At 29.6% G+C, this 12,361-nt stretch overlaps 1 protein-coding gene across 1 annotated transcript; it reads left to right on the top strand.

Annotated features, from left to right (window-relative positions):
- The first annotated feature begins 6,730 nt into the window (after positions 1-6,730).
- On the top strand, positions 6,731-7,968 carry LOC120415998 (B9 domain-containing protein 2-like). Its single transcript, XM_039577653.2, has one exon. The coding sequence runs from the start codon at positions 7,267-7,269 to the stop codon at positions 7,702-7,704; it is 438 nt and encodes a 145-aa protein (XP_039433587.1). The 5' UTR covers positions 6,731-7,266; the 3' UTR covers positions 7,705-7,968.
- Positions 7,969-12,361: the final 4,393 nt, after the last annotated feature.

Genomic DNA, 12,361 nt, shown 5'->3' with positions numbered 1-12,361 from the left:
GAGAATGAAGGGGGGGGGGTAAAATGTGTGTATAAGAGAGAAAGATAAAAATAGTGCTAGAGAGAGTAAGAGAAAGAGAGGACAGAGAAAGAGTGAGAAGGAGAGACAAGAGAGGGGGAGAAATAGAGAAATAGTGATAGATAGAGTAACAGGTAGGAGAGAGCAAGTGGGAGTAAAGGGGCAAAGTGGGAGGAAGAAAGAGAGAGATGAGAGAGAAAGTGGGAGAGAAAGTAGGAGAGGGAGAGAAAGTGTGAAAGAGAGAAGGGGAGAAAATGTGGTAGAGGGGGAGAGGAAGAGAGAAGGTGGGAAAAATAGAGCGGATGGGAGAGCGAGAAAAAGAAGGATAGAGAAGAGAAGAGAAAGCAAGCTCGAAATAGAGAGAAAGAGGAAGAGAGAGAGAGAGAAAAATTTAAAAACCCTAAATTTCAAACATCCTCAAACTCCAAAAAATCAAATATTCTAAAATTCAAAATATTAAAAGATTTTTATATTGAAGTTGTAAAAATATTCAAATATTACAATAATAAAATATCACAAATAAATAATTATTAAAATATTAAAAAACTAAAGCAGTAAATTATTCCAACAATAAAATATTAAAATATTGAAATACTTAAATTTAAAATAACAAAATATTAAAATAATAAAAAATTTAAAATATTAAAAAATTTAAAATATTAAAATATTAAAAAATATTAAAATATTAAAAAAATTACAATATTAAAATATTAAAATATTAAAATATTAAAAAATAAAAATATAAAAATATTAAAATATTAAAATATTGAAATATTAAAATATTAAAATATTGAAATATTAAAATATTAAAATATTAAAATATAAAAGTATTAAAATATTAAAAATTTAAAATATTAAAATATCAAAACATCAAAATATTAAAATAATAAAACATCAAAATATTAAAATATTTAAATATTTAACTATTAAAATATTCAAATCATCATAAATGTATTTTAAAATATTAAAATATTAAAATATTACAATATTAAAATATTAAACTATTAAAATATGAAATATCAAAATATTAAAACATTAAAATATAAAAATATAAAAATATTAAAATATTAAAGTATTAAAATATTAAAATATTAAAAATTTAAAATATTTAAACATCAAAATATTAAAATAATAAAATATCAAAATATTAAAATATTAAAATATTAAAATATTAAAATATTAAAATATTAAAATATTAAAATATTAAAATATTAAAATATTAAAATATTAAAATATTAAAATATTAAAATATTAAAATATTAAAATATTAAAATATTAAAATATTAAAATATTAAAATATTAAAATATTAAAATATTAAAATATTAAAATATTAAAATATTAAAATATTAAAATATTAAAGTATTAAAATATTAAAAATTTAAAATATTCAAATATTAAAACATCAAAATATTAAAATAATAAAATATCAAAATATTAAAATATTTAAATATTTAACTATTAAAATATTCAAATCATCATAAATGTATTTTAAAATATTAAAATATTAAAATATTAAAATATTAAAATATTTAAATATTTAAATATTTAAATATTAAAATATTAAAATATTAAAATAATAAAATATAAAAATATTAAAATATTAAAATATTAAAATATTACAATATTACAATATTAAAATATTAAAATATTAAAATATTAAAATATGAAATATTAAAATATTAAAATATTAAAATATTAAAATATTAAAATATTAAAATATTATAATATTATAATATTATAATATTAAAATATTAATATATTAATATATTAAAATTTTAAAATATTAAAATATTAAAATAATAAAATATTAAAGTATTAAAATATTAAAAATTTAAAATATTAAAATATAAAAATATTAAAACATCAAAATATTAAAATAATAAAATATTCAAATCATCATAAATGTATTTTTAGGTAAGAACATTTATAAAAAAGTTGTTTTTTATGTAAATAAAAATATAAATATCATTAAGACCATTGTTTTCATCTGCCTGCATATCTCTTGGATAATACCTAATTTTATCTTTGATTATTCCTAAATATAAGTTATTTTGGTTACCTTACTTTTCTAGAAAATACCCAAAATTTAGATATTTATGCCTAGAAATTAGAAATAATCGTGGTCCGACATCTTGAATTATACCTTGAGCGCTTACTTTTCCAGAAAATATCTCAAATTCAGGCATTTATGCCTAGAATTTAGTAATAATCATGGTCCGCCATCTTGAATTATACCTGAATATCAGTTATTTTGGATCCCTTACTTTTCCAGAAAATATCTCAAATTTAGGTTTTTACACTTAAAATAAAGAATAATCGTGGTCCGCCATCATGGATTATACCTAAATAAAAGTTATTTTGGATCCCTGACTCTTCCAGAAAATACCAAAATTTTAGGTTTTTATGCCTAGAATTTAGTAATAATCATGGTCCGCCATCTTAGATTATACCTAAATATTATTAATTTTGGTTCTCTCACATTTCCAGAAAATACCTAAATTTTAGGTCTTTATGCCTAGAATTCAGTCATAATCATGGTCCGCCATCTTGGATTATTCCTAAATATAAGTTATTTTGGATCCCTGACTTTTCAAGAAAATTCCAAAATTTTAGGTTTTTATGCCTAGAATTTAGTAATAATCATGGTCCGCCATCTTGGATTATACCTAAATATTAGTAATTTTGGTTCCCTCACTTTTCCAGAAAATACCTCAAATTTAGGTATTTATTCCTAAAAATTAGGAATAATAATGGTCCGCCATCTTGGATTATACCTGAATATCAGTAATTTTGGATCCCTCACTTTTCCAGAAAATACCTCAAATTTAGGTATTTATACCTAAAAATAAGGAATAATCATGGCCCGCCATCTTGGATTATACCTAAATATTAGTAATTTTGGATCCCTCACTTTTTCTGAAAATACCTCAAATTTAGGTATTTATACCTAAAAATTAGGAATAATAATGGTCCGCCATCTTGGATTATACCTGAATATCAGTAATTTTGGATTCCACACTTTTCCAGAAAATACCTAAATTTTAGGTATTTATACCTAAAAATAAGGAATAATCATGGTCCGCCATCTTGGATTATACCTAAATATTAGTAATTTTGGTTCCCTCACTTTTCCAGAAAATACCTAAAATTTAGGTATATTGGTTCTTCAATTATACCTAAAATTTAGGAATTCTCGTACTAAAACGCGACTAGTAATTTTATTACTAATAGCCGATTAGTAATACACGCAAAACGGACATTAGGTATAAATTCCTAATTTTTAGGTATAATCGAACCTGACTGCAATAAGGTATTTTATTACTAATCGGCTATTAGTAATAAAATTACTAGTCGCGTTTTAGTACGAGAATTCCTAAATTTTAGGTATAATTGAAGAACCAATATACCTAAATTTTAGGTATTTTCTGGAAAAGTGAGGGAACCAAAATTACTAATATTTAGGTATAATCCAAGATGGCGGACCATGATTATTCCTTATTTTTAGGTATAAATACCTAAAATTTAGGTATTTTCTGGAAAAGTGTGGAATCCAAAATTACTGATATTCAGGTATAATCCAAGATGGCGGACCATTATTATTCCTAATTTTTAGGTATAAATACCTAAATTTGAGGTATTTTCAGAAAAAGTGAGGGATCCAAAATTACTAATATTTAGGTATAATCCAAGATGGCGGGCCATGATTATTCCTTATTTTTAGGTATAAATACCTAAATTTGAGGTATTTTCTGGAAAAGTGAGGGATCCAAAATTACTGATATTCAGGTATAATCCAAGATGGCGGACCATTATTATTCCTAATTTTTAGGAATAAATACCTAAATTTGAGGTATTTTCTGGAAAAGTGAGGGAACCAAAATTACTAATATTTAGGTATAATCCAAGATGGCGGACCATGATTATTACTAAATTCTAGGCATAAAAACCTAAAATTTTGGAATTTTCTTGAAAAGTCAGGGATCCAAAATAACTTATATTTAGGAATAATCCAAGATGGCGGACCATGATTATGACTGAATTCTAGGCATAAAGACCTAAAATTTAGGTATTTTCTGGAAATGTGAGAGAACCAAAATTAATAATATTTAGGTATAATCTAAGATGGCGGACCATGATTATTACTAAATTCTAGGCATAAAAACCTAAAATTTTGGTATTTTCTGGAAGAGTCAGGGATCCAAAATAACTTTTATTTAGGTATAATCCATGATGGCGGACCACGATTATTCTTTATTTTAAGTGTAAAAACCTAAATTTGAGATATTTTCTGGAAAAGTAAGGGATCCAAAATAACTGATATTCAGGTATAATTCAAGATGGCGGACCATGATTATTACTAAATTCTAGGCATAAATGCCTGAATTTGAGATATTTTCTGGAAAAGTAAGCGCTCAAGGTATAATTCAAGATGTCGGACCACGATTATTTCTAATTTCTAGGCATAAATATCTAAATTTTGGGTATTTTCTAGAAAAGTAAGGTAACCAAAATAACTTATATTTAGGAATAATCAAAGATAAAATTAGGTATTATCCAAGAGATATGCAGGCAGATGAAAACAATGGTCTTAATGATATTTATATTTTTATTTACATAAAAAACAACTTTTTTATAAATGTTCTTACCTAAAAATACATTTATGATGATTTGAATATTTTATTATTTTAATATTTTGATGTTTTAATATTTTTATATTTTAATATTTTAAATTTTTAATATTTTAATACTTTAATATTTTATTATTTTAATATTTTAATATTTTAAAATTTTAATATATTAATATATTAATATTTTAATATTATAATATTATAATATTATAATATTTTAATATTTTAATATTTTAATATTTTAATATTTTAATATTTTAATATTTCATATTTTAATATTTTAATATTTTAATATTTTAATATTGTAATATTGTAATATTTTAATATTTTAATATTTTAATATTTTAATATTTTAATATTTTAATATTTTAATATTTTAATATTTAAATATTTAAATATTTAAATATTTTAATATTTTAATATTTTAATATTTTAATATTTTAATATTTTAAAATACATTTATGATGATTTGAATATTTTAATAGTTAAATATTTAAATATTTTAATATTTTGATATTTTATTATTTTAATATTTTGATGTTTTAATATTTGAATATTTTAAATTTTTAATATTTTAATACTTTAATATTTTAATATTTTAATATTTTAATATTTTAATATTTTAATATTTTAATATTTTAATATTTTAATATTTTAATATTTTAATATTTTAATATTTTAATATTTTAATATTTTAATATTTTAATATTTTAATATTTTAATATTTTAATATTTTAATATTTTAATATTTTAATATTTTAATATTTTAATATTTTAATATTTTAATATTTTAATATTTTAATATTTTAATATTTTGATATTTTATTATTTTAATATTTTGATGTTTAAATATTTTAAATTTTTAATATTTTAATATTTTAATACTTTAATATTTTAATATTTTTATATTTTTATATTTTAATGTTTTAATATTTTGATATTTCATATTTTAATAGTTTAATATTTTAATATTGTAATATTTTAATATTTTAATATTTTAAAATACATTTATGATGATTTGAATATTTTAATAGTTAAATATTTAAATATTTTAATATTTTGATGTTTTATTATTTTAATATTTTGATGTTTTGATATTTTAATATTTTAAATTTTTAATATTTTAATACTTTTATATTTTAATATTTTAATATTTTAATATTTCAATATTTTAATATTTTAATATTTCAATATTTTAATATTTTAATATTTTTATATTTTTATTTTTTAATATTTTAATATTTTAATATTTTAATATTGTAATTTTTTTAATATTTTAATATTTTTTAATATTTTAATATTTTAAATTTTTTAATATTTTAAATTTTTTATTATTTTAATATTTTGTTATTTTAAATTTAAGTATTTCAATATTTTAATATTTTATTGTTGGAATAATTTACTGCTTTAGTTTTTTAATATTTTAATAATTATTTATTTGTGATATTTTATTATTGTAATATTTGAATATTTTTACAACTTCAATATAAAAATCTTTTAATATTTTGAATTTTAGAATATTTGATTTTTTGGAGTTTGAGGATGTTTGAAATTTAGGGTTTTTAAATTTTTCTCTCTCTCTCTCTTCCTCTTTCTCTCTATTTCGAGCTTGCTTTCTCTTCTCTTCTCTATCCTTCTTTTTCTCGCTCTCCCATCCGCTCTATTTTTCCCACCTTCTCTCTTCCTCTCCCCCTCTACCACATTTTCTCCCCTTCTCTCTTTCACACTTTCTCTCCCTCTCCTACTTTCTCTCCCACTTTCTCTCTCATCTCTCTCTTTCTTCCTCCCACTTTGCCCCTTTACTCCCACTTGCTCTCTCCTACCTGTTACTCTATCTATCACTATTTCTCTATTTCTCCCCCTCTCTTGTCTCTCCTTCTCACTCTTTCTCTGTCCTCTCTTTCTCTTACTCTCTCTAGCACTATTTTTATCTTTCTCTCTTATACACACATTTTACCCCCCCCCCCTTCATTCTCTCTCTCTCACTCTCTCTCTCTCTCTCTCTCTCTCTTTCTCTCTCTCTTTCTCTCTCTCTTTCTCTCTATCTTTCTCTCTCTCTTTCTCTCTCTCCTTCTCTCTTAGTTTCTCTCTTTCATCTACCCTCACCCTAGCGCTCTCTCTCTCTCCCACATTTTCTGTCCCTCTTCCCTCCCACTTTCTCTCTCCCTCTCTCCCTTTCCCACTTTCTCTCTCTTTACCTCCTTTTTCTCTCCCTCTCCTCTTCTCTCTCCCACTTTCTCTTCCTCTACCCTCGCCCTCTCACTCTCAGTCTCTCATACACACACGAGCACAAACGCACTTTCACACACGCATACATACACACACACATACACACACCCGCAACTCCCAACCAAATCACAACAAGATAAACTTTGGTTCACCAACCTCAAACCTTTCATTCGCCTCCAGCACCTTTCTCAGTGGATCGCACAATCCCCCCGGTTGGGGTTCCTTTATACTCCCCCTTTCCAGCTCTTCCGCAAACATCCGTCCTCAAGGGCACGAGAGGGAAGACGCGGCTTTTTTAATCCCGCCGGGAGTTGAAGGTTCCGTCCTCCTCCTTGGCACTCAAAAAGCGGTTCCCTTAAAAAAAATAAAGCTACGTAACTAAATCCAGCGATGCCCCGGCGGAACCTCTGTCCCATCCTGGGAGAACTGTGCCACGCGTCGGATTTTGAAGAGCCGAACCTGTTCTGCAAATGGAGCGTCCAGTTCGGGTCCAGTTGGAAAGTGATTGAGGGTCACTGCGAGGGACAGAGTGTCGCCAACACGGCCCGCGTCGATCCTCGGCGGTCCAACTTTGGAACTCCGCTCGATTTGCACCTGGCCTGCCGCGGAATCCAGGTTTGGCCAAAGCTGCACGTGGAACTGATTGCGCTGAACTCGTTCGACAACTTTTGGCCAGTCGGGTACGGCTTTGCGTTTCTGCCGACCCAACCGGGGCTGCACTGGATCCGGATGGCTACGTGGAAAGTTTCGTCGGCCAACTCGAAATCAATTTCCGATCGGTTCCCGGCACAAAACTTACCTTGCCACTTCCCACAATTTAAAAATTAACAGCAGCACCACGGAACACAAACTCACAGCCGCGAAATTATTTTGACATTGACATGTCAAAACGTGAATCACAATTCTTGAACTAAAAAAATACTAAAATTTAGGAATTTTTAAGAAGTACTTCAATGTTCTAAAAAAATCCTAAATTTTAGGAAGAAAAAATTACTAATTTTTAGGTATAATTTGACAAGCTAGAACATAAGTTCAAAAAATACTAAAAATTAGGAATTTATACCTAATGTCCGTTTTGCGTGAAAGAGAAAAAAGAAGAAGAAGCAAGCGTTGACGTGTGAGTTTTTGGGGACTGTTTTGTACTAAAAAAGTGCACGGAAAAAAAATAATAATTTAAGAATTTAAGATTTTTTAAGAATTTAAGATTTTAAAATTAAAGTTCGAGTTTCTGGATTTGAGTTTTCAAACTTTTAGGGAAGTTCCACGAAAAAAGTGCGCAACTTGTTTTGATCCTGCATGTTCTTACAGAACTTTGCATTGAGCTTAATAGTTCAATAAATCAAATTACCTTGAAATATTCATTTATTTTGCTTGAAGTCCTGGAGTTTTTTTTTTAAAGGCCCAATAAACCAAATTTTCAACTCAACCAATCGCGACGATTCTTGTTTCCAGTGATTTGTAAGAATTTCTAGATGATCCTAAAATTTTGCAGAACTTGATTTGAACAAATCTGTAATTTCTGCGACCGAAAACATCTTTCCACCTTTTTTAAAACAACTGCCTCCGCGGAATTTTTGGCGATTTTTTTTTCCACGCGAAAAAAAAAGTTGGAGCGATGTTTTTGATCGCAAAAATTACAGATTTGATCAAATTAAGTTCTGCAAAGTTCTAGAATTATCTAGACATCCTTACAAATCACTGGAAAGAAGAATCATCTTGATTGGTTGAGTTATGCCCGAGAACCATTGAGTTGAAGTTACCGTTCCAACTTTTTTGGAGCCTTGGGCGTTGGAATGTTAAGTAAAGGATATTTACAAATACACAAAAAGTGATAAGATTCTAGAGTTTGTTTTCAAAATGTCCAATAAAGAAAATTTTTTTTTTTGCTGTTTGGGTGTTTTGAATAAGGTTTTCTAGGCCCATGGGGCCCTGCAGTGGAAAAATATATAATTCAACTCGAAAAGGAACTCCTCGTCACAGTGTGTGCACCACATGGTTTATGGATCTACCCTAACACCCCAACGTAATCGCAGCACCTAAGAGGTCCTAACAAAAATAAGTGATGAGTAAAAAAAAACAGACTACCTACAGACTTTTTGTCAAGATTATACAGGCACCACCTTTGAAGAAAATGGCATCCCTCTTCACGACTATTTTCAAGGCGATCACCCCAGACCATTTGAGCACAGACAAACAGACGTGACTCTGCATACAAATAATTTTTGAAAATCATCGTCCTTCATCAAACCACCAAATCACGACGACGCCAGCGCTGCCTGGTGAGCTTATGCCGAAGCGCAGCCCAAACATACCAATACAAACCCATTAATGTCATGTGTCATGTCAGTGTATGCGTGAGACAATCAAGCCTTAACGATTGTAAACATCAACAGCTGATTTAAATAATGTTGTTGTTGCTTATCGTCAGTACTCGATGAAATAAAAATAAACATTAACACCGACGGCCGAAGATGACGGCCAAACCATGCGGCAGCATCAGCAACGACGCATCACAACCGCAACGACAGAGACCAAACCACTGGTCCTCCCCGTTGCTCCCAAAAACTGTCCAACATTACTTCTCTCCCGAAACCTCGAACCATTACACCTGATCAACAAGATACAAGTCACGAAAACACCAGTAGTGGCCGCCGAAATAGAAAAAAAAATCAATTCAAATCTACCGGAATTTATCCCAACGATGGGCGTTTCGAAACATCCGCGGGAAACGTGTCCACGGAGTAGTTAAGTTGAAACAGAACAACTGTGGATGAAGATTGAGTGGCGCTCACGATCTACGCAACATCGCCAAAATGACGACCAGCAGCAGCAATCTAAGCAGCAATTGCTCCAAGGTTGCTTCGAAGGAGATGACTTCACCACACAATCTGGCTTCCTCCGTAGTAGCGGACGCCTCATCAGCAGCCTCGGCAGCGGCAGGCCTATCGGGTTAATAGTGGGGCAAAGGGTATGTCTTCGCTAGTCAGCCGCTCATCTGACCCTGGTCGAAACTGTCCCAATCTTGTCCCGCAAAGCCTGGATTGTGGATCACCGTTAGAATTCCTGAATTCTATCATATTTTTTTTTTGTTTTCATTTGCTGCCACGTGCTCACGCTCAACTTTACAACAACAAAAACACATTACACCTCGCATTACACACACTGAGGAAAGACGGGCGAGCTGTCACGACAGCAGCGCCATCAGCGCCGGGTGAGTGGATGCCGAAGCTAAATTGCATTTGAAATAACCGTTATGGCTCGGTTATTGAAGGACGATGGTTCCGAACTCGAGTGTCCCGTCTGTTTGTCTGTGATTTGAGGTTATATAAATTCCATTTTTTAACTGCTTGTAATTTAGGTAAGTCTGATCTTGAAAATTCTTAATCCACAAGGCTGGTCATTCCAGAACCTTACTAAAATATATAATATGACAGGTTTTCATGCAAAAACCACCCTTTTTTGCAAATTGTGAAATTTATATGAAGCAGTTTTTTAAGCATAACTTTTGATCTGGGTGCTGAATTGGGTCCTAAAATGAAGCTTAGATTGCTGATATTATTGTTTACAGCGATAAAGCTTATTTTTCTGAGTACAATGACCCATTGCAAGACCACAAAGAGTTAAAAATGGATTTTTGAATCAATTTTGAAAAATTAACCCCGCGGTCCTTCTTGACAGAAAAGCTCCTACTTGACAGCTCTTTCCAAGGGGACCATAGTTGATCCATCGAAAAAATGTTGTCTTGACAAAAAAAAATTTTGCGTTAAAATGAAAAAAAGTGATCAGAAATGGTTTTTAATCGTGTTTTTTACCGTTGTACATAAAAAATTACATAGGGCTTTAGTACCCAAATTGGGTCCTAAAATGAAGCTTAGATTGCTGATATTATTGTTTACAGCGATAAAGCTTATTTTTCTGAGTACAATGACCCTTTGTATGAGCACAAATAGTTTAAAATGGATTTTTAAATCAATTTTGAAAAATTAACCTCGCGGTCCTTCTTGACAGAAAAGCTCCTACTTGACAGCTCGTTCCAAGGGGACCATAGTTGATCCATCGAAAAAATGTTGTCTTGTCAAAAAAAAATTTTGCATTAAAATGAAAAAAAGTGATCAGAAATGGTTTTTAATCATGTTTTTTACCGTTGTACATAAAAATTGACATAGGACTTTAGTACCCAATTGTGGTTCGCAAAACGGCCTCAATTTTGAACTGTCAAAGTGGAACCAATTTACTGTTCGCCAAAAGTAGAGAGTATTGTTATCGATCATTAAACATTGTTTTTTTGTTTGCAAGAGTAAAAAATATGAGGCTTTTGGAACCTGGAGTTGTCAAGAAATCTTAAGAAAGTTGAAGGCGAGATCGTATTTTTTTATAATTATGAATGGAAGTTGTTTGTGGAGTCGATGTGGTTGTATTCATCCAGAAGCTGTCTTTATTGTTTCATTCTATTGAAAACCTACTCACTAAAATGTTTTCTGTTTGTTGGATCAGCTTCGCTAGAATTAGCGATGTTTTTTCGCTGGACCAGGAAGAGCGGCAGGATTCCAAAACCAGCCAGCGAATTTATTTGCGACATCGCAGAATAACACTCTCGCCGCCAAGGGGTAGGACAGTGAGTCATTTTGAGAAATCTTGAATAGAATTGAGTAACATTGAGCCACTCAGAATTTCTCAATCTTAATGTGAGTTCACAACCGACGTAACAAATTTTGACACTGACATTTGAAAGCGAGACAACTGACGTTGATAAATAATGCAAAACAAAATCAACTTGAAGCTGAAAAAACCAAACGAAACAGAAAGATAGGTTAGATTCGGCGGATGCAAAGGCCCATTCATTGGGAAGGATGGTTCCGGAAGCAATCCTGAACAGTTTTGGGCGACGGCCAGTAGAATGGTAGAATAATTCAGGCAGTTCCTTGTACTTTTTTTTGATTCCGTGTCCGTGGAGGAAAGGAATTTTAGTGTCCAAGTTGGCACAAAAACAAATCTAACTATTTTCAGGTTCCAGCGACAGGACGTCAACCTGGACAAAACCCACAGGCCGCTTAAACTACCCCCGGAAGGCAATTTGATTTATAGAAGATTTATAGAAAATGACGCCATCAACAATCGGAACGTGGTCGCTCGCCGCTGTTCTTCGTCATTCGTAAAAAAGAAAAACCTCTTCTAACCAATCGAAACTTACAAATACACACAATTTTCCACTAAAAAATGTCAAAAACTAGACAAAAAACACATACTACTTATTATAAAACAGCTCATTTACCAATGAGAAAAAAGTCATGCTTGTGCTTGAACAGCCTGCTACTTTGTAGATGTAAACAAAGTGGGATCATTCGAAAATCACGTTACGCATTCTCTCTATTCATCACCCAGCTTTTGATGTGCTTCACGAAATCTTATGAATTTCAATAGGGACGTGGCGTTACATCGTGCTGCCACCTGGTTTTTTTAAGCGCAAGAGTGGAAAAGTGCTGAG

Source organism: Culex pipiens, chromosome 2 (genome assembly GCF_016801865.2).
Source record: "Culex pipiens pallens isolate TS chromosome 2, TS_CPP_V2, whole genome shotgun sequence".
In the NCBI taxonomy this organism is placed as follows: domain Eukaryota; kingdom Metazoa; phylum Arthropoda; class Insecta; order Diptera; family Culicidae; genus Culex; species Culex pipiens.
This window is presented reverse-complemented; position numbering and strand designations above follow the sequence as displayed.